The sequence below is a fragment of the Myotis lucifugus genome, unplaced genomic scaffold, assembly GCF_000147115.1.
Source record: "Myotis lucifugus unplaced genomic scaffold, Myoluc2.0 scaffold_21, whole genome shotgun sequence".
NCBI lineage: Eukaryota > Metazoa > Chordata > Mammalia > Chiroptera > Vespertilionidae > Myotis > Myotis lucifugus.
The window spans coordinates 1,807,146-1,831,367 of record NW_005871069.1 but is presented as its reverse complement, the minus strand read 5'-3'; the positions used below and the strand labels follow the sequence as shown (position 1 = coordinate 1,831,367).

Here is a 24,222-nt window from a genome sequence, read left to right as displayed (position 1 = left end):
ACCCATTGACTGTGACTTGCCAACTAGGCCTTCTATTGTCTATCCTTATCAGAATCACATCTGCTCTTAAAATTTCAAATGCCAGTGGAAGACAAACATTTGAGAATGTTTACCATCCACCACATCCAGGGGAACCACATGACTGATCACTAGTCCACAGGTCTGAATATTAGCCCACCATCTATCACAGAGGCCAGGCCCAATCACCAGTCCACCACCTATCACAGACATCAGGCCCCATCACTATTACACCATCTATCACAGACACCAGGCCCCATCACTAGTCCACCATCTATCACAGACACCAGGCCCCATCACTAGTCCACCAGCTATCACAGACACCAGACCCCATCACTAGTCCACCAGCTATCACAGACACCAGCCCCATCACTAGTCCACCAGCTATCACAGACACTAGACCCCATCACTAGTCCACCAGCTATCACAGACACCAGGCCCCATCACTAGTCCACCATCTATCACAATCACCAGGCCTGATCACTAGTCCACCACCTGTCATAATCACCAAGCCTGATCACTAGTCTACCATTTATCACAGACGCCAGGCCCCATCACTTGTCCACCACCTGTCATAGTCACCAAGCCTGATGACTAGTCTACCATTTATCACAGACACCAGGCCCCATCACTAGTCCACCAGCTATCACAGACACCAGGCCCCATCACTTATCCACCATCTATCACAGATACTAGGCCCCATCACTTGTCTACCAACTATCACAGAGATCAGGCCCCATCACTAGTCCACCATCTGTCACAGACACCAGGCCCCACCACTTATCCACCATCTATTACAGAGACCAGGCCTGATCATCAGTCCACCACTTGTCATAGAGCCCGCCATACCTCACAAAGCCATTCCCTTTTCTCTGGACTAGCTACAGACACTCCTTGTTCCCACCATCCTCATCTTAAGTCTCAGTCCCCTGTGTCCACCTTGTAAGTAGACCCTAACACCTATGCAGTCCGAGGATTCTTTCTGATGTACCACCTCTCTCTTCCATAACTGTGATGACTTCAATGTGGTTCAGGGAACACTACCTCGAAATAGGGCATCTTGGCATATTGAGTAATTTAGTTTGAAGAAATTTTAGGAAATGGCAGAAGCAGGATGGTCACTCTGACCTTCCCCCTGCCCTTGTCCCTTGAAGCAGTCATAGAGCCCTCATGTAAGAGGTGTTCTCTCTACACGCAGAGAAGAGGAGCATCTTTATCTCCAAAAACAAGAGTACATCTAGAAGAATCCTAACAAATAGACCTTGCTAGGTTTCCCCCAGTGTACTACACTTACCTTGCAATCCTCGACCTACCATACATCTCCGTGACTGTCCCCACTCCATCAAACCTAACATAAAAATACTTAAGTTTCATTGTTTCTCATATCTTCAGTTCCTCATGAAAGCTTCCTGTCATGTAAAACTTTTATTAAATAAATTTGTATGGTTTTCAATTTAATTTTCAGACCCAGCCAGGGACCCTAGAAGGGTCGAGGAAAAATTTTTCCTCCTCTACATTAAACTGACAAAGACAGATTTACAGGAAAAACTTCTGTCATTTTCTCAGACTCCTTCATCTAAAATATCCATTATGTCAAGGTGCCAGATTTTGGAGTAGCGTGTCCTGAACTCATGAATTATTACTCAGCGCCTTCTCTTTTACTCGATACACAACCTCTCTAGCTACCAAAGACCCCTTGTTTGTCCAAGGTCTCTCTGCCACACCTTTCCTTTTAGATTTACTGAAAGATTATGTTAAGCTCGCCAGAATAAAAACCAGTCTGGCCTGGCTGGTGTGCTTCAGTGGTTGAGTGTCAACCCGTGCACTAAGAGGTCACCAGACAGATTCCTGGTCAGGGTGCATGCCCAGGTTGCAGGGTAAATCCCCAGTAAGGAATGTGCAGGAGGCAGCTGATGGATCAATGTTGGTATTTCTCTCTCGCTGATGTTTCTATGTCTCCCTCTCTTTTCCTCTCTCACTAAAATCAATAAAAGTATATTTTTAAAAAACAGTCTGCAGCTAAAAAAACTCTTCTGTACGATATATAATCTATTCTAAAATCTGTTGCTCTTTAGAATATGTATTTATCACTCAATTATAGTAGGAATCTATGTATATAAATATATGTGTACATGTATAATACATTCATAATTACATGGCCTTATTTTCATATTATTGTAAGATACAGAACTAGCTATTAGATAAGGGTACAAAAGGTACTAAACATATCTGATATTACTTCTTAAAGTCTAAAAGTCAAGGCTCTCAGAAAAGATTACGAGTTAAAGTAATAAAATAAGTTTCCTTTCCTTCAAATGCTTTTGGCAGTTAGCTGCCAAATTCCTTGCTGGTATTTGCCCATTTGCCTATAGAGCGATGCAACTCCAATTGGGATAAACAGAGAATCCAAAATGATTAATGTAAAAACTCCCAAATCAGGCCAGGGCATATGGATCACTGTGCAGGTTTTTGTTCTCTGTATAACATGAATTTATATAGATATACATATCTGAAAACTGGTTTTTAAAAAGGTAAGGCATACACACAAACCTATATCAAATTTAAAATACAGTACCCTTGCTTCTTTTAAAGAAAGCAGGAAGTGTTGAAGGAGAAGAAGGAGGAGAAAAAGAAGACAACAATAATGATGATGATAGCAGCGAACCCCAAAGTTTCAGCTTCCATAAATTATACGGCCACCTTTCAGAAAGCAAAAATCTGTAAGTGTTAATTTTTCATTTAAGCTTGCCGGAGATCAACTTGGTTTTTATTGCTCTGTGTAATTTCCGAATTAAGTGACTTCACTGTGAGTGGAACTTTTTTATGTAGCACATCACATCATAAATTAACCCAAATGATGTTATAGCTGTCAGCTTACACAGGTTGCTGCTTTATCTTAGAATGTGGGAAGCGTGCAGAGCAGTTAAACACTAAGGAACAGGGGAAGCCACCAGTGCTCACCAGTAGATAAACAGCACAATGAGCTGGCATGGTTACAAGCCAAAAGGCACATTCTTCCCCTGATTATGATTTGTTATCAGAGTTTCAGTGGAAAACATGCACAGGAGGACGGCAGCAGAGGAAGCGGGAGGCCACTGTGTCCGAGTGACTCCACCAGCCTGTGCTTGCTCACTGAGTCACTCACCTCATAGCCTTTCTCCAGCAGGAACTCAGCCAAGTATGAACCATCCTGGGAAGAGAAGGAAAATTGAAAAACGTCAGGCCCATCATGGCCAGTCAAGAAGGCAGCCAAGACTAGGAGTTTTGAGGAAAGCATTTAAGAGGTTCTATAAACTTAAATTATGAATCATGGCAAATAAAATAAAAGTAATACAGATGAAGATGGTAAACACTAAAAGGTGTCCCACTGTTGACGTTATTTCATTTGAATGCACAGTAAAGTGTTATCATTGTCATACTCACAGAGAAAGAAGTTAAAATCCAGGGGATTAACATGGGACTAAAGAAAGAACATGACACTTCAGAAGCAGATGGATTTAGAGTTAGGTTTGGCCACACTGGTGTCTAAAACAGCAAATTTCAAGTAATGTGCTCCAAGAATTTTTAAAACATGCAGTACCTATTTAGTCTGGGTCACTAAACTCTTTTCCCTTAGATTGTCAAATAAAAAAATGGCAACAGCCAACACAATAGCCATCCTGTATGAATGAATCAAAATATACCTATTTTTTTGACACATCAGCAAAAGCATTTTTGCCACATAATTTCAACAATTAGTTTATATGCCATGAGATAAAAAAGCTTGAAAATCACGCATGTAAAATATACAAAATATGTGAGGCAAAGAAGAAGGCTTTGGTAAAACAAAACTCTAATTCTGAGAGTTGCAAAAGGCATCTCTGGGGAAAGGATGAGAAAGTAGTTATAGAGGTTTGGGGAGAGAGCAGTGTGAGTGTGAAGAGGAGGCAGAGAATACCAGGGTGCTGACATCATAGAAAAGACACCTTGGTGGAGAGGAGGAAGGAGAGCGCCTTTGCAGGGAGGCCTTCCAGGCACAGTGAGAGTTTGCTTCTAATCCAAGAATTCTGTAAAGTCACTAAAGAAAGGATTTTGAAGTGGGGGTCAGGGTGATAGGGTGGTAGACATGATCAGATTTGTATTATTATCACTACATATATGTGTTCATGCACACAAACTTAAAAGAAAGTTGTTTATCTTTTTTATCCTATATAATGAAAGCCTAATATGCTAAGTGTTCAGTCATCCAGTTGTCCAGTCAACCAATCAAAGCATAATATGCTAATGATATGCTAAGGCCACTCAACTGCTTCCTATGACATGCACTGACCACCAGAGGGTAGACAGTTGACCGGTCGACCAGTCTCTATGACATGTACTGACCACCAGGGGCAGATGCTCTGACGGGTAGGTTAGGTCCAGACGATGGGGAATGAGCGAGATGGGCCGGACATGCCCTTAAGCCCTCCCGCGGTCCCTCCCCGGATGGCCAACCTCCCATGTCCCCGGCCCCAATCGTGCACAGGTGGGGTCCTGAGGCCTGGCCTACGCCCTCTTGCAATCCAGACTGAGGGCTTCCCCCTCTCCCCTGAGTGCATGAATTTCATGCACCTGGCCTCTAGTAAAATAATAAATACTTAATTTGTATGCATCTTAAATCATGCAGTTATCTCTACATTAAATGAGGGTGTCTAGCCTGGCCGATGTAGCTCAGTAGGTTAAGTGCTGTCCTGTGCACCAAAAGGTTGCCAGTTTGATTCCCATCCAGGGCACATACTTGGGTTGCAGGTTCGATCCCAGGTTGGGGCATGTGCAAAAGGCAATCAATGGATCTCTCTCTCTCTCTCTCTTTATCTCTCTCTCTCTCTCCCTCTCTCACTCTCCCCCTTTGTCTTTCTAAGCATGTCCTCTGGTGAGGATTTTAAAAAGAAAAGTACATACGGGTGTCTGACTAAACACAGGGATTTTCAATCAGTTTTTTATAATTCTTTTACATTTTTCTGAGTAAGAATGGTCCATTTAAACTAATATATTCCATGTGCCACTGGCAGGTACAGAAAGTATGAGAAATCGCCATTCTAGAGGTTCTATAAAAAGTCACCAGCCTTGCTCAGAAAATGAATTGCATAGACATTTTGCAAGCAATCCTGCAACTGCTCTTCTGCTTTTAGTCCAGGTAGGTCCTCTCCATCCCATCCAGATGCACAGAAAGATGGGAGGCTCCAACTACTAGAAATTTGTTTACTCAAAAATAGCTGGGAATATTCAGGTTTTCTTTGATTTCCTCTGTTTAAAAAAGCTTAGCCCTGGTCAGTGGTTGGAGCATTGACCTGTGTATCGAAGGGCGACAGGTTTGATTCACAGTCACGGGCATGTACCTGGGTTGCAGGTTCAATCCCATGTGTGGGAGGCAACCAATGGATATGTCTCTCTCACATCAATGTCTCTCTCTCTCTCTCTCTCTCTCTCTCTCTCTCTCTCTCTCTCTTCTCTCTCTCTCCCCTTCCACTCTCTCAGAAAAGCAATGGGAAAAATATCCTCGGGTGAGGATTAAAAACAAAGAAACAATAAACAACAACAACAAAAAAGCTTAAAATAATCCATTTAATTTCAAAAGTTCCTATCTAATACACCAGGGAAAAGAAAAGGCCTTATTATTTCCATTATTTGACTTGGAGACACCTACAAGTCCTGGAAAATGACAGGACTGCCCAGAGGATGTTTATTACTTAATTCAGAAGTCACGCATAAATTTAAGCAGGATGACCAGGCAAGGCATACAGGGACATACTCTGTGGCTCACTAAAACATCCAGCAGATTTTCTTCTGACTTTTTGACGTAAATATTCTGGTTTGGCAGACTCAAGTGGAGAAAAAGAAAAGTAGTTTGGCATATTCCTTTCCTTTCAATCTTAAAATATACACAATTGCATAATTTTTATATATCCAATATGCAAACTAAATCAGATGAGGGGGTTAAGTAATTCTGACCAGGACAAGCCGGGTCATTCTCCATGATCATCGGAAATGTGAGAATAGTCAGTAGTCTTACAAATTGATCAATAAGAAAACAGCTTAATAGAAAAAGCATTTACAGTACGATGACTACTTTTATGTTAAGTGGAAAAGCCTAAGAAGTATGTATTTTTGTTTTATCTTGTTGGTGTTATCATTTTGAAGCAAACAACACCAAACTTTTCATGTTTCATAATTTCTCTTGGAATAAAAAGTTAAAATACTTTATGGTCTAACACAGTTGCACAGAAGGTGTTGGTTTTCTTGTCTTTTTTGAGGCAGAGGTGAAAGTGCTAGAGGCCCATGGGGGCAGGAGAGCTGTGATTATGTAGAAGGCTGATGTGAAACAGACCTGACAAGACTGAACCCTGTCAATAAGGTCTTGTTCTTCTCACCCAGGCCACATCTCAGACTTTCCAACTGCGCTGGAACATTCTGAACCAGTAGTGGCATGCGCTTCCTCTTCACTTCCTTGCCAGGCCTCCCAAGTGATAGGGCCTGGGCAGCACAATGAGTGGGAAGTGGAGCACAGCGAGGCCTCCTGGTCTCTGTCCCAGGGCGCCCAGTGGGCCTCCCTTCGTCCTCTCCCCAGGTCCCTGAGGGGACTATGCTTGGAGACACGGAATCTAAACAGACAAGCGTCCCCCAACCCAGAAGGATTACTGTTTCTAACTCCTCTAGAAGAACAGGGTTGTTAGACTAATGACTAATGTCATGGTAACTGAGAACCTGCAACCAACACTAAATTCTCACACCCAACTCCTCAGAAAGCAAGGAACTCATGGACTAAATTTCCAACTCATTCGCTATGAACATAATTAGTCTGATACAAATTCCAGCCTGGGTTCAATCCCTGTTACAGAAAACTGTAATTGGAGAAATAATATCCCAATTGTGACTCTTAAATTTAATTTTGCACGTGGTTATTAAGAGTATCCATTTCATATTAAATGCTACATAGTTTTAAGTAATCACCATGGCTTTAACATTTTCAAGACAGAAATATTTTCTCATTTTTACAAGAACTCGGCCTAGAAGGCAAGCTGCCATTTGGCATCTGAGATAACTAAGGCACATGGAGGTTAGCCAACTTGCCTAACATCACACTAGAGACGAAGCCAGGATGAGAATCCACATCTCCCATTACTTTGACCTAGGAAACAGCCTCCTTCTTCACCCTCTTCTCTACATGGGACATACCAAAACACATTTGAACCCAACAAAATAAAATAATATAAGTGTATTCATTTTAAACCAAATTGATTTAGTCATTTTCCAGTACAGAGTATTTTTATGGATTAAACAGTGTTTCTAGTTTTAATCAGGTGACCCAAACTCAGAGACATCTTGTAATTTTGGAACAGGGCACAGCGTCTGAAATTTCTCAGATCTCATTGGGCACATGCACTACTTAGGGAGCAGTGTAGTATTGTTTGGAGGTGAACTTCAATTGGTGGTAGGTGTATGTTTTGGGCTCTAGAGCCAAGGGGGCAGGGCCACTGCCCAAGGTTCAAAAGGACCAAATTTAGGTGTGCCTGGTATCTATAGTCCCTATACTTAGGTATCTCTGTTTACCTTTCACAAGTACTCAGAAATGTTCCAGATAAACAGCCATAAAAATTAAGAGTAATTCCAGCAATTAATTGGATTGTCTGTTTTCTTGGTATTGAGTTGCATAAGTTCTTTATGTATTTTGGAAATTAACCCCTTATCAGGTGTATCATTGGCAAATATGTTCTCCCATACAGTGAATTCCCTTTTCATTTTGATGCTGGTTTCTTTTGCTGTGCAGAAGTTTTTTAGTTTGATATATACCCATTTGTTTATATTTTTCCTTTGTTTCTCTTGCCATAGGCATTGTATCAGTGAAAATTCTGCTACATGAAATGTCTGATATTTTGCTGCCTACGGGTTCCTCAAGGATTTTTATGGTTTCACAGCTTACATTTAAGTCTTTTATACATTTTGAGTGTATTCTTGTGTATGGTGTAAATTGGTGGTCTAGTTTCACTTTTTTGATGTACCTATAGAATGTTCTCAACACCATTTATTGAAGAGACTGTCTTTATTCCAATGTATGCTCTTGCCTCCTTTGTCAAATATTAACAGCATAATGGCACATGATCTCACTTATATATGTGGAATCTAATGAAAAAAATAAACTGATGAATAAAATAGATCCAGAGATACCGAAGCATGCAACAGACTGATGTATTTCAGAGGGAAGGAGGGGGGGCATAGGAAGAGATTAACCAAAGAACTTATACCATATATGCATAACCCATAGACACAGACAATAGTGTAGCCAAGGCCTAGGAAGTGGGGGAAGCAAGGTGGAGGGGGTCAATGTGGAGGGAAAAAGGGACATCTGTAATAATTTCAACAATAAAGATAAAATTTTAAAAAGGGGGGAGTAATTCCAGAAATTACCTAAATCATATCTTGGCTGCAGTATGAAAACTACCTTAGACTTCACATCTATAAAAAGCTGATGGACAGAAGTTTTCCCCTTCTCCCAATGGCCACAGAAGACTGAAAAAGCATAAACAACCCTCATCTCAAACCCACGTCCAAACATGTGTGTGCCAGGTAGACTACCTTCCTGCAGAGAAGACTAGCATTTCTCCTCTCTCATCAAACATGGATGAACTTACAGCCCAGAAGGACAAATGAGCACGATACTTTTTTCTATGCAATTTGAGATTGTGGACTCTCTGAACTGCATACTAAATTATACTGTATGTTTCTGCCTAAGCACCTTTTGGCAGCTTCTTTGAATAGAATAAGATAAGAAGTATTGGGCTAAAGAAATCATGCCATAATAAAATGAATTTCTTTGTTTAGTTCATCTCAAGCATCAGGAAATAGAATATTTTCTGTAAGAAGAGAAAGCACTAGCTTACACCACCTTTTATGCTCCCTAACTCAATGCATTCTAATTACTCTAAAATAAGCATCTTTTCAGCTAATTGCAATTACAGTAAAAGTAATCTATTATCTCCAATAAGAAAAATGCAAACACCTAAATAAATAACAGAGGGTGCTGTTTTGATTTAAAATTAAAGTTACCAAAGGGAAGATTTGCCATTGTAGTGTGAAAAGCCCAGAGGCAGACTATATTTGAAAAGTGTTTTAACCTGGCTCATGTTTGTAACACAAATCATTGAATAAAATTTCTGTCACACTCAAAGAATTTAAAAGACCATAGGGATTAATTAATCCAACTCTCTCATTTTACAGATCAGGAAATTGAGATTCAAAACAGAGAAATGTTTAGTGTACAGTCACAGTTAGAAAGCAGCACACGCTGTATCCCCACAAAGAACAAGAAGGAACAATAACAAAAAGCAGGTCTCCGGATTCCCAGACTTCAGAATTTTTCACTAAATATACAAAGAAAAGATCTAAGATGAAGACACTGGTTGAATGTCTACAGTTCAGAACCAAGTAAAACATACCTTGCATTACCAAGTGAAGAAAAAGAACATAGCCACTAATTATCAGGAGAGTGATAATTAACTGATTGACTGAAAGACAAGCACACCATCAATATGTAAAACATATAAATAACTCCCATCTCCTGTATTCTTCAAAGTTGAAAATTATTTTCTCAAAAACTGACTTCTACTTCCTTAGATTAGCCTCCTAGTAGATAGGAGCACAGCAATTCAGAAACATGATCAACAAGCTCTAAACAATAAAGAACTGATGGTGCCAGCAACTGAGATAGTCTTTCTGTAACCACTCCTTCGCGCTGAATGTCTGCCAGGGAGAGAGCCCTTCAAGCTCAGTGGTTGCACACACACCTTATATCCACACAGCAGGAAGAGAGAGCGGCTCTGCTGCCAAACTCTAGACCTGCCAGTAAATCATGAGCTGGAAGATCATCTTACATATTGGTATACCATTGCCCTGAATATTTCCCCACAAACATGCTCAATTGCAAAAAAAAAAAAAAACGGTAGCCCTGGCCAGTGTGGCTCAGTTGGTAGGAGGGTCATCCTATACATCAAAACGTCATGGGTTCCATTCTCCATCAAGGCACATGCCTAAGTTGAGGATTCAATTGGGGCACATGAAGGAGTCAACTGATTGATGTTTCTCTCACATTGATGTCTCTTTTTCTCTCCTTCCTTTTCTCCAATCTCTCTCTCTCTCTCTCTCTCTCTCTCTCTCTCTCCCTCTTCTCTCTCTCTCTTTCTCTCTCTCTCTCTCTCTCTCTCTCTCTCTCTCTCTCCACTTTCTTCCCTTCCCCCTCTCTAAACATCAATGAAAATGTGCTTGGGTGAGCATTTTTAAAAGAAGGGAAAAAAAAGACTGTAATTTTAAATCTTATGTCCATGGTAAAATTTTTAAAATATTTACATGTGAAAAATATCACAGAGGAAAGAAATGATCCAAGTTTAATTTTAGAAAATATTTCTCCAATTTGATAAATTAAAAAATGATGTTTTTCTTTCAATTTGGGATTAGTATTGAGAATGAAAAGTATTTTTTATATTTGTGACCATATATTTTATTCCTTCTGAAAATTATTTATTCTTATATTTTATACAGTTTTCTAGTAGCTGTATTTTGCTAATTGATTTGTTCTTATAAGTATAGAACATATATAAAATTTACTATTTTTTATCTCCAATAAAAGCCACTCAAAAATATTTTGAAACAGGTTAGCAGATGTTCAATGGAAGAATTTCCATAATAACCTGGTTTAAAATGCACATTTCTTTCAGTTTGCAAATGGTCATTGTAAACTCTGAGTTTGAATGGGAAGTAAGAGGACAAGCACCACAATGTAAGCTCCAGGTACATTTGTACAACCCAGCATTCTTAACACCATTCATTTCCACATAGTAAAACACATTTCTGTAGTTTAGGCAAATGCTATAAAGAAAATGGGCTTAAAGGTTAAAATAACAGAGCAGAAAGTTAACAGTTTTTAATAAGGTATAGAAAGATAATTTTTTAATTGATTAGGAGGACAATACACAAACATATATTTCAAACAGTCTCAAAAATGTTTTAAAAACCTCAAAAGTAAGTCCAGAGACATTTATTAACAGTCTGCATGTGTGCTGGGTGTACATAATACAAAGACATATCAAGGGTGAGCTAACCTGTTCATCTCCACATAAATAAAAGCATGCTTAAAGAATACTGCACCCACTGACTTACTTGCCTATTTAAATGTAATCTCCCTTAGCCTGAACCTCACGTGTTTTTCTCTCTCCCACTCTGCCATTCTTGACACTCATGCTGAAGTTTTTATCCCTCAGAGGAAAAAAAGTCTTAAAATGACCTATTAGTAGTACAAAATATGGTGATAAAAGTAATAATAAAGGTAAATACTTGTGCAGCATTGAGGATATGCCAGGCATGTTCCAAATGCTTTATTATCTCTACTTTATAAAGAACAACCTGAGATGAACTGAGACCAATAAACTTCCTAAGATCTCAATAGCCAGAGCAAGGATTTGAAATATGTATGTGTTTGTGTGTGTGTGTGAATTATTTCTACGGCAATTTGCTTCACTAATGGGATCAATCACTCCATAATGATGGGCCTATAGGTGTTTTAACATAAAATGTGGTCTCTATAGAATTTATTAACAATGCAAAGTGTCCCAGATTAATGAATATCAAACACTCCCTTGGGTCACAGGTGTTACAGAACAGAGGACAGGAAGGAAATTAGAGATTTAGTCCCTGCCCTATTGATCTGAGAAGTATCTGGGAAGCCAGGCATTTCCTAGCCTTGATAGTTATTTCACAAGCATTAGCCAACCCACAGAAGGAAAGTATGAGAATATTAACCTGGATAGCTAATCAAGATGTTTTACTATCTGGAATACCAGTAGATGCATTAGTCATGGACAGAGGGTAGTGAGGCTGTGTGCATTAAAAAAAAAAGCTATGAAATACTACCATACTTATCTATTCTCTACTAGAAGGCACAGTGCCCTGGAAAATAAACCACCACAGGTGAGCATGAAATCAAAGTGGGAAAAACACTAAAAATACAAGAAGCACAATCCTGTGGAAATCCTCCAAAAGATCCGCCCACTGGCCAGATAAGTGCTGGTGTGAATAACTCCTTTCACATTTAAAATAATATACTAACTGAAAGTTTTTAAACTCGGGGCTCCAAATACATTGACACAGACTTATATAGAGCTATAGAGAAGTTAATAATAAATTACTGATAAAATTTATGCTTAAAAATAATTTCTTGGCTCCACCAAAAAAACTTTTAGAAATGATAAATTAATTCAATAAAGTAGCAGGATACAAAATTAATAGTTAGAGGTCAGTTGAATTTTTATAAACCAACTAGTGGCCCAGTGCACAGATTCATGCACATTGAAAGGAAATTAATTAGAAGGTGGCCGGCGGGGTGGTGGGGCGGGACTGGGCAAGATGGCCACACATGCCCTGGAGCGAACCTCCTGCAGTCCCTCCCTGGCTGACTGCAACTGGGGTGGCACTGTGGCTCAAAGAGCATCTGCAGTCACCACAACTGGGCAGTAAACCAGATTTGGGATGACAGTGCCCCAGAAACAACATAACCCACTGCCAAAGGTGGAATTGCGTGGCCCCGAGAGGAATCAGGCTCCCTCCTCTCTGGTTCCAGGGTACATCACCTGAGAACCGCCGCTGCCAAGTCACCACAGCTCTGCAGCTCCTATGTTGAGCATCTGTCCCCTGGTGGTCAGTGCGCATCAAACCTACTGGCTGGTTGGATGGTCGCTTAACCTTTTATATATATAGTTAATGAACTATCAGAAAAAAGAATTTAGAAAACAATCCCCTCTACAATTGCATCAAAGAAAAAATATCTATAAATAAATTTAACCAAGAAGGTAAAATACCTATACTTGGAAAACTATAAGACAGTAAAAGAAAAACTGAAAACACAAATAAATGGAAGAATACACCATGCTCATGGATAGGAAGGTCATTAAAATGTCCATACTACCCAAAGCAATCTATAGATTCAATGTAATACCTATGAAAATACCAATGGCATTTTTCATAGAACTAGAACAAATAATCCTAAAGTGGATCCACAAAAGACACCAAATAGTCACAGCAATCTTGAGAAAGAAAAAAAATTTGGAGGTATCACACCACCTGATATCAAACTGTACTACAAGGCTAGAGTAATCAAAACAGCATGGTACTGGCTTTAAAACAGACACACAGTTCAATGGAACAGAACAGAGAGCCCAGAAATAATCCCACACCTATATGGTCAATTAATTTCTTACAAAGAAGGCAAGAATATACAATGGAGTAAAGACAGTCTCTTCAATAAATGGTATTAGGAAAACTGACAAATGCATAAAGTAAAATGAAACTAGACCACTTTCTTATACCATATGCAGAATACACTCAAAATGAATTAAAGCCTTAAATGGAAGACATGAAACCATAAAACTCCTCGAAGAAAACATACGTAGTAAACTCCTAATACTTATGACTTATCTAGGATATTTAACTATATTTTTTTAGATTTAGATCATACATTTAGAAAAGGTTGAAAGTATTTTTTCTACCAAAACACTAGACTTAAAATTCAGATAAGCTATCATCTTTTAATTGATATAGTTAGCCCACCAGTGTGGCTCAGTGGCTGAGAGTCGACCAATGAACCAGGAGGTCACGGTTTGATTCCCAGTCAGGGCACATGCTCGGGTTGTGGGCTCAATCCCAACTTGGGGGCATGCAGGAGATAGCCGATCAATGACTCTCTTTCATCAATGATGTTTCTACCTCTCTCTCCCTCTTCCCTCCTCTCTGAAATCAATAAAAATATTTTTAAATAGATGTAGTTAACCCAACCTTACATTATAGCACATGTTTTTTAAATTATGTTATTTCTATCAAAATAATATGTCATATTTCTATAATTCCTTATGACTGCTAAGTACTCTAAAATATTTTCCCCTTTATATCTCACAACACCCTGGTGAGGTAGCTGATATTATCTCCATTTTTCTGTATTAGAAAACTGAATTTGAAAAGAACTCCTTTGTTCAAGGTCATAGAGCTAGTTAGATAACTAAGCAGAACATGAGACCAATTTGTCTAACCCAAACTATAGTGTTATTTCCACAATACTTCTCCTTCAATCACAATAAAAGTGTTTCAATCAAAACTAGATGCCACAAAGGGTTTTTTTTTAAGCTTTTCAATTAACTAATAATGTATATGAAACATATTGTTTGGTGCAAAAATAATTTTTAAATAAGTACCATCAATTACTTTTGCAATAATCCACTATTAAGAATGATTACCTAAAATAATCTCTCCTTCAAACAAAATGATCTTTTGTATGGATGTACAGTAGTCCCCCCCCTTATCTGCTATTTCACAGACATTCCTTTTGTTTCAAGATAGAAAAGAAAATCGTATATTGGAGTAAATATTACAGAAATATTTGTAAAACTCATCCATGACTCTACCAATGAATGCTGGCAAGAACCCAAGATCACTGCCTTCTCTGTCTTCTCTTTGATTCAGCAGGTCTGTAAACTGGCATTGATTCACAGATTTCCATGTGTTGATAGAACAATTTTAACTTGGAATCTATGACACTTTTCAGAGTTTGTTTCAGAATATAGTAGAAGGAAGCAATAAGAGAAAAAACAGTTTCTTGTTTTCAAATTCTAGTAAGTGTGGATAGTTGAACTAACATAACTGCAGTGTTACCTGTTGTGACAGAAATTGATTTATTCCTATCCATCTAAAATTCTTCTTTGACATATGTAAGACATTCAAAGATATCCATGCTACAAATTTGGTAGTTTAGGCCACAAATTAATAAGATTTCTTTGTAAATGTTTTAATCTTTTGAGACAAGGGTATCTCATGTGTTTACCTGGCAGCAACTCATATGTCACGCAACTAGTGTACAGCTAAAGGGAAGTACTTGAAATTCTTCAAAATTCAGATAAATTAATCTTTGATACTGTTAGAAAGACCTTGTATTCTACAGGCAATTGTTTGGTGATTTAATTATATGCTTTGAGATTTTGTAAAACATATCTTTGTGTTTTCTCATAATTTTCTAATAAAACATCAGTAACTAAAATTATTTATTTTGCCATCTCACCACCTAAAAATGGTTATCACCCTGATGGCGTAGCTCAGTTAGTTAGAGAATCATCCTGATATCCTGATACTCCAAGGTTTCAGGTTTGATCCCTAGTCAGGGCACATACAAGAAGCAACCAATGAATGAATAAGCAAGTGGAACAATAAATTGATGTTTCTCTCCCTCTTTCTCTCTCTTCAAATCAATTAAAAAATAAAAATGGTTACCTCTTTTGTGCATTAATTCAAGCCATTTTACAGATAGATGAAGTTACAAGTTTACATCCTGTTAAAAGTTTTAAATTTGTTAGATATTTAATTCAGATTACTGGCACCAAAATGGTTAAATTCCTTTTTTACCATTGGGAGAAAATGTCTAACCAAATCCACTATGGATTTGTCAAAAATACCCTTTAGTACTACCCACTTTATTTTCTTTAAATTTTATTTACACAACAAACAGCTTTTCTGTTTTGCAGTCCTGGAATTTCCTGGTCTCTCTGTCTTCACTGCTCTGATCAGAGCACTAGTTTCTGCATCTACTCAATTCTGCAGCAGTAATGTACTCTTGTTTTACATTTTAAAACTGGTCTATACTTATGTTTAACTAGAAAAATAATTATGTTGTAATTAAAATTACAAACATTTTGGCTTAAATACCCACAACTATATCTATGTATCGTTGTAAGTCATGCTTTCTGCATAATATATTCAAATAAGTACATTACACTGTTAGCTAGAACACAGAAAAAAATCCAAGGTGAATAAATTAGTTGACACCAGCAAGAACTGTGTGAAATATTATCAAGTGAAATATAGTCATATCAAAACAAAAAAGTTGTATTTAAATATATTTTATATATTGCTTCCATTTTGTAAAATTCTATTCCTCAGACATGAGGGACACATTCGATAACTACCTATGGCTATGGCTACAATTTTGGACACAGCAGTGACATTTATTAACTTATGTGTTGCTCACAACAGCTCTTTATTTACTCTAATTATCCTCCCATTACAGACAATGAATTTTAGGCAGAAACAATTAAGTGATAGATACCTTTTTTAAAATCACACAGTTATTAACCAGATAGTCTGCCTCCAGAGACCTGCCTATTCCCAATCTGTCCAAAGACCAACAAGGGCACTGAGTTTAATGAGAGATGACATAAGAGATACAAGGTGTGTTAAAAATATCAACCAAACTACTTTAAAAGCAGGGAGCCAAGACTGGTAGGAAGGCATTGTGAAAGAGTAGAAAGATTTGAGTTTAAAGATAAATGTTATAGATGGAAAGAAAAGCTATTTGTGGCAAAGAGGAATGGGTGCAATAAGTGCAAGCAGGGTGCGACTTGGGCATGAATGGACAAAGTGATCAGCTATTCAGTTATTGTGGAGGCTAAATAATGTCCCCTCCCAAAGACACAGTAGTATTGCAATCACTGGAATCTATAAATGCTATCTTATATCAAAAACAGTCTGCCGACAATGTAACAAGAATCTTGAGATAGGGTATCATTTTGGATTATCTGGGCCCTGAATCCAATCACAAGTGTCCTTATAAAAAGTAGGCACAGAGAAATTTTACACAGATAACAGAGAAGTCACACAGAGAGAAGGAGACCATGTGACACAGAAACAGGTAGTAGTGATGCTACCACAAGTCAAGGGATACCAGCAGCCACCAAAACTGGAAGAGCCTCTAGAGAGAGCACTGTGCTGACAACACCTGGCCCCCAGACTATGAGAGGATAAATCTGTTGTTTTAAGCCATCCAGTTTGTGGCAACTTAGTACAGCAGACCTAGGAAGCTAAGGACCTCTCAAAATCTTGAGCAAGCAAATGTACCTTGTGAATCAACAAGAGGGGAATATAGAAAGCAGTATTTCCCAATTTATTTAATGACAGAATCCCCCACTCCTCTGAGGGGTAGGACTGGTGATGAAAGAGAACATCTGTTAATATCTGGCAGACCTAGGATTCCTCTAACAAAGTCTGGAAAATCCTGACCTAAGACACATTCTGGAAGGCACTGAATTCAGGCAAAGTAGTATAAACTGTATTCAACCAATACAGAACCACTAAAGATTTTTGGGAAATGTTCCAAGAAGGTAGTCATTTGGGGTGAGGTGACCAAAGACGCTATGAACCTGGATTCCAGATGACTCAAAGTGACAGAATACACTGCTTTGGGAAATACAACAAGAACCAGCTGCACTATCTGTCCCAGTTAACAATACAGTAGGTTTACTGGACTCTGCCCTGATGAAACCACAACCTCCCAAAAGTACTCAAGTCTTTTCAGGGACACTGACAAGCTTAAGCGGCTTTGGAAGGTGACAAATGAGAAATGGCATAAAAAGAAAAATGAAAGAAGCATTGTTCCCAAAGAACAATAGTCAAACAAAATAGCAGTACCTTCAAGTAACTGAAGGGCTAAATAAAACAGAAAAAAAATGAAGTACAAAGATTCAATAAAAACAATAATAAAATATTAAAGGGGAATGGGACTGGCTCAACAGATTGCCTTCCATGGCATTTTTCAGTAAGGAGATACTCTTGGGGAGATAGTTGTTAGGAGGGGAAAATCCACACTGGGTAGGAAACTGGTCCAAAAAACCAATAAGCTTCCTCCAACTATAAGATTCCATACCCAGAATGGGCCACAGACCTATTTGTCACACCCACATGCATAGCTAGAATAACAACTGAATAAATAGTATGTTAAACTAGGGGTGAAATACTAAATATTTAATAATCTGTATAGCACAGGCACTAACCCACAAGAATGGTTGCCAGCTTATGTGCATACAGGTGGAAACCTAAAAGATAAATTTTAGCCTTCATAAAACTGCTAACAGTGACCTGTAGTTGAATATGAATTCTGGGTAGCCAGGAATACAGAGGGAGGATGACAAAATCAACAGCACATATGAACTGACAATAGGTCCCCAGTCTTAGGAAACCACAAGATGGAAAGGGTGAATGACCAGATAGCCTAAAAGTCACCTTCCATACACTGGACATCTGACAACAACCTACCAGAAGCTACATTCCCGGCCCCGTAGCCATACCTTGTGGCCCCACAGTCTCCAAGTGTCTGCTTGGCACCTTCTGCAAATATTAATCCATGCCAGAAGGTCTGGGTTTTACTTCTGGTTGCATTGTCAGTCTCTGTCTCTGTGTCCCTCTCCTTTTTCCTTCTCTCCCCTCATCTTCCAACCCTAGCATAAATTTGGGTTCCACTGGTTTCAGGCTAATAATATCCATTTGGCAGCAACTGTCTAATAGGTTAATGGACAACAATGAGCATTTGTATTTTCTTACAAGGTAGAGGTAAATTATGGCACTTGAACAAAGACCTCATTATCTAAATTTTATTGCACGTTCACTACAAGCAAGTTTCAATTTTATGGTTTAATTTTTAGGCCTTAAGACAAAAAGGGGGAAAATACATGTTCATATTTGAAGGGCTTTTTTCTAAAACCATAACAATGTCAGGCTAAAAACAGGACCTGTTATGGGCTGAATTGTGTCCCTCTGAAAATTTGTATATTGAAGTCCTAACCCTAGTACCTCAAATTGTGACCTTCTTTGGAAATAGGATTGTTGCAGATGAAATTAGCTAAGATCAAGCCACATTACAGTAGGATAGGCCCTAAACCTGCTATCCTATATAATAAAGAGGTAATATGAAAATTGACCATCACTCCCTCACACAAGATGGCCGTCCCCCATGTGGTCAAACATGGCCAGCAGGGGAGGGCAGTTGTGGGTGACCAGGCCAGCTGGGGAGGACAGTTAGGGGCAACCAGGCCTACAGGGAGGGCAGTTGGGGGCGATCGGGCCTGTAGGGAAGGGCAGTTAGGGGCGACCAGGCTGGCGGGGAGGACAGTTGGGGGTAATCAGGCCGGCAGAGGAGCAGTTATGGATCGATCAGGCTGGCAGGGGAGTGGTTAGGGGGAAATCAGGTAGGCAGGCGAGCGGTTGGAAGCCAGCAGTCCCGGATTATGAGAAAGGATGTCTGACTCCCAGTTTAGCCCGATCCCCCAAGGGGTCCCAGATTGGAGAGGGTGCAGGCTGGGCTGAGGGACCCCCCCCCCCCCCCAGTGCACGAATTTCATGCACCGGCCTCTAGTAACTTATAAAAGGGGGAAATTTGGACACACACAGACCCACACAGGGAGAACATCATGTGAATATGAAGGCAGACACTGAGGTGATGCTTACAGAAGCCAAATCGCCAAATATTGCCCAAAAACCCACCAAAAGTAAGGTGCTGGAGGCTAATTCCAGAAGGTCAAGAAGTTCATCAAAATGCAAGCAGTTCATCAAAAGATTGATGGAACCTTGAGGCTTCAGCAGGGCTGAATACATATTATTGTCTACTGGAACAGCCGAAAGCATTTCCCCAAAACTGAATTTAAATGAATAATTGCCTGCTGCCAAACAGCTGAGGGCATTTTAATCTACATGTTATTGCCTCCTGCTGGCCAAACACCTGAACAGCTGAAGGCAGTTCCCCAACCTGACAATGCCTACTGTATAATAAACCTTGCCTTTGATAGGTATATCTACTTTGCTATAGGGCAAAATGTGGGAATAAAAAGAGCCCTGGGTCCGGAGATAGGGAGAACTTAGCTACTACAGCTAAGCTTCCTCTGGCTCCCTCATGGATTACAAATTCATATTATATTTCTAGTCTCTTTATTAATTTACATGCAGCACCTTCTTCACATTCCTGAACCCTTCTAGATGCTGGGAAAGACCCCTGACATAAGGGGTGAGTCTTGGAGCAGATTCTCTCTCATGGCCCTCAGAAGGAGCCAACCCTGCTGACCCCTTGATCTCAGACTTTTAGCTTCTAAAACTTTGAGAAAATAAATTTCTGTTGTTTAATTAACCCACCTGTGGTACTCTATTGTGGCAGACCTAGCAAACTAATACAAGACCCAAAAGAATGAGGAGTGGCAAACAAAAGGTCAGACAGTCCTGGGGTATAAAAGTTTAGAGAAGAGTTTCTGCTCCTTGCACTTCTAGTTGGCTGTCAGGAAATTCCAGGTTAAAGCCAACCCAGCCCTTTCTCCCCTGCTCTGCCTGCAGGCCACATAATCCCTCCTTTGGGCTCCATAATCCGTCCTCCTTGAGCTTCACACAGGCTGCTCCCTCCTCCTCAATTCTCCTGACCATCCCTGTCTCTCACTTGTCCACTCAGTGTAACTCCCATAACTCTAGATGTCAGTTCAACAATCATTTCTTCAGAAAATCCCTCCTGATCTGCTCCACCCTGAGACAGATGCCAGAAACACTCAAAGCACACAGTTCTCTCCTGCATAGCTAAGTCACATGTCTCATTATGAGTCAGTGACAATGTATTACATGCCTTCCCCACTGGACTGTAGGGCCCATGAGGACAGGACCATGGCTGCTCTGCTCATCACGATCCACACACTCAACATGCTCACAGGATCATAACACAGCAACACACATTTGCTCAACAAAGTAAAACTCAATGTCTTTGAGCTTCTAATCTCACAGGTCCTAAGCCCCAATAGACTGCAACTTATATGTCAAAACTGTCTTATTCATCAACTTGGCCTCTTTGTCTAAAAACAAAAAAGTACAATCACTGCCAATCAAAGAGCACTAAAGACTTTTGTTGTTGTTGATTTTGAGAGAGAGAGACAAACTATCTCGATTTGTTGTTCCACTTATTTATACATTCATTGGTTGACTCTTGTATGTGCCCTGACCAGGGATCAAACCCATAACCCTATCAGAATGATGCTCTAACCAACTGAGATACCTAGCCAGAGCTATAGACTTTCTCGTGAGCTCTCATTTAGGGTGCTTCTCAGATTCGCAGCTGCTGTCCCCTTCAACCCACCTCATCTGGTCACTGCCCTGGTCTCCCTGCCTCCAGTGTCTACTCTAAACCATCTTCATACACCCCCCACACAAGGGCTGTGTTACTCCTACATGAAACTCCTACAATGAAATTTAAGGAGAAATCTAACAAGTAAAAGGTATTAACACAGAACTGTCTGGCTTCAAGGTGGGGGTTGCTGTGGAGGGATTTAGGAGAGGTAAGTGTCCCTGCTGTGCACTTAGCCTCCCACTCTCCTCTGTCATACCCTCTACCCCCAACCCCTCAGCAAACCTTGATGAATCTCCTGGAAACCTGGGGTTCTTCAAAACAGCTTAGAAATCATTGACCCATCTGATTAAAGTTAAATTTCTAGTAAAGAGCTCAAAACTCTCAATTAACTATCAGCTCCATTCCCCAAAACCTAACCAGATAAAAATGTTTTTAATGTGGGCATTTCATACCGATTCCAATCTTTCCTGCCATATGATTTTTTTTTTTGTTCATTCATGTGTCAAATACTTGTTGATGTTCCAGGCAGAGGGTTACAGAGATAAACTTTATCCTTCAAGAAATGAAAATGCAATAGACGGGAGAACTGTGTTGATATATGTAATAAGAACAGTGATAATAAAAATAACAGGCAATATTTATCATAGGCAGGACTGATATAAATATGCTATAAGCATCAGCCTTCTGAACAACTCTAACAATCAGTAGGATCTGACTGTTATCCCAATTTTAAGAATGAGGAAACAGAGTCAGCTCACACAACTAGAAAAACCAAAAGCTTATGTTGAAGATGTATTAAGCCCCCATTTTTGTAGCTGCATTATTTTAAAAAGTCAAGACATGGAAATAAACTAAGTACCCATTGATGAATAAATGGATGAAGAAGTTATGATACACACACAGGGAAAGAATTCAGACATAAAAAAAAAGAGGAACCCTTGCCATATATAACAACATGGGTGGACCTTGAGGTATTATGCTAAGTCAAATAAATCAGATAAAGATAAATGTTTGATTTCATTTATACATGGACTCTTTAAAAAAAAAAACTAACCCAAGTTCATAGAAAAAGATATTAGACTTGCGGTTACCAGAGGCAGGGGATGGGGAGAGTGAGATTGGATGAAGGTGGTCAAAAGGTACAAATGTCCAGTTATGAGATAAAAAAGTACTAGGGATGATGTAACCTGATGACTACTACATTTAACACTACTATATGATTTATATGAAAGCTGTTAAGAATATAAATCCTAAGAATTCTCATCACAAGAAAAGAAAACATTTTTTTATCTATATGAGATGATGTTAACTAAACTTACGGTAGTCACTTCACATTATATGTAAGTCAAACCATCATGCTGTACACCTTAAACTGATACAGTGTTGTATGTCAGTTAGACTTCAATAAACTTATAATATTTTATGTCATAGACTAGAGGCCCAGTGCACGAAATTCATACACTCGGTGGGGGGGGGGGGTGAAGTCCCTCTGCCCGGCCTGTGCTCTCTCGCAGTCTGGGAGCTCTCGGGGGATGTCTGCATGCCTGCTTGCTGCTCCTTAGCACTGCTGCAGAGGCGGGAGAGGCTCCTGCCACTGCCACTGCGCTCACCAGCTGTGAGCCCGGCTTCTGGCTGAGTGGCGCTCCCCCTGTGGGAGCGCACTGACCACCAGGGGTCAGCTCCTACGTTGAGCATCTGCCCCCTGGTGGTCAGTGTACATCATAGCGACTGGTTGTTCTGCGTTTGGTCGATTTGCATATTAGCCTTTTATTATATAGGATTATCAAATGATTTCTCAACAGAAACTATCAGACCAGAAAAGAGTGGAAGGAAATTTACAAAGTGATGCAAAGCAAGGGACTGAATCCAAGAATACTCTACCCAGCAAGGCTATCATTCAAAATTAAAGGAGAAATAAGAAGCTTCATAGACAAAAAAAAGGCTAAGGGAGTTTATCACTACCAAACCAGCAATGCAAGAATGCTAAAGGGACTGGTGTAAAAAGAAGAAATAAAAAGCTAAGAAAGAAAACAGGCACAAAAAATAAAAAATGGCTACAAACAAGTACTTTTCAATAATAACTTTAAATGTAAATGGACTAAATGCTCCAATCAAAAGACATCGAGTGGCTGAATGGATAAAAAAACATGACCCATATATATGCTGTCTACAAGAAACCCACCTCAGAACAAGGGACTCACACAGACTGAAAGTGAAGGAATGGAAAAATATCTTTCATGCAAATGGAAATGAAAAAAAAAGCTGGGGTAGCAATACTTATATTTGACAAAATAGACCTCAGAGTGAAGGCCATAACAAGAGATAAGGATGGCCACTTCATAATACTAAAGGGATCGATACAACAAGAGGATATAACCCTAATAAACATATATGCACCCAATGCAGGAGCACCCAAATACATAAAAAAAAACTCCTGGAAGATATCAAGGGAGAGTTCAACAACAATACAATCATAGTAGGGGACTTTAATACACCACTGACATCACTGGATAAATCCTCTAGACAAAAAAACAGCAAAGAAACATCAATCCTAAATAACTCACTAGATCAGATGGACTTAATGGACATCTTCAGAACATTTCACCCCAAAGCCGCGGAATATATGTTCTTCTCAAGTGCACATGGGACATTTTCAAAAATAGACCACATATTGGGTCAAAAGCAAAGTCTCCCCAAATTCAAGAAGATTGAAATCATACCAAGAATCTTCTCAGACCACAAAGGCATAATAGTAGAAATAAACTACAATAAAAACAATCCAAAATACTAAAACACTTGGAAGCTGAATAGCATGTTATTAAATATTGATTGGGTTACCAATGAGATCAAAGAAGAAATTAAAAACATCCTGGAAACTAATGACAATGAAAACACAACAATCCAAAACCTAGGGGACACAATGAAAGCAGTCCTGAGAGGGAAGTTTATAGCTCTACAGGCCTACCTCAAAAAACAAGAAAAAATGGTAGTAAATCACCTAACTCTACAACTCAAAGAATTAGAAAGAGAGCAACAAGAAAAGCCTAGAGTGAGCACAAGGAAGGAGATAATAAAGATCAGAGCAGAAATAAATGACATAGAGACAAAAAAAAAAAACAACCAACAATACAAAAGATCAATGAAACCAAGAGCTGGTTCTTTGAAAGGATAAACAAGATTGATGAACCTCTAGCCAGGCTCACCAAGAAGCAAAGAGAGAGGACCCAAATAAACAA

General features: G+C 39.4%; 1 protein-coding gene across 1 annotated transcript in view; it reads right to left on the bottom strand.

The window, feature by feature from the left end:
• GMDS (GDP-mannose 4,6-dehydratase) overlaps positions 1-24,222 on the bottom strand; it is a 661,927-nt gene that overhangs the window by 513,140 nt on the left and 124,565 nt on the right. Inside the window, exon 2 of the mRNA XM_006085713.3 lies at positions 3,164-3,208. Within this exon, the coding sequence (XP_006085775.1) occupies positions 3,164-3,208 (45 nt within the window). The remainder of the gene's footprint in view (positions 1-3,163; positions 3,209-24,222) is intronic.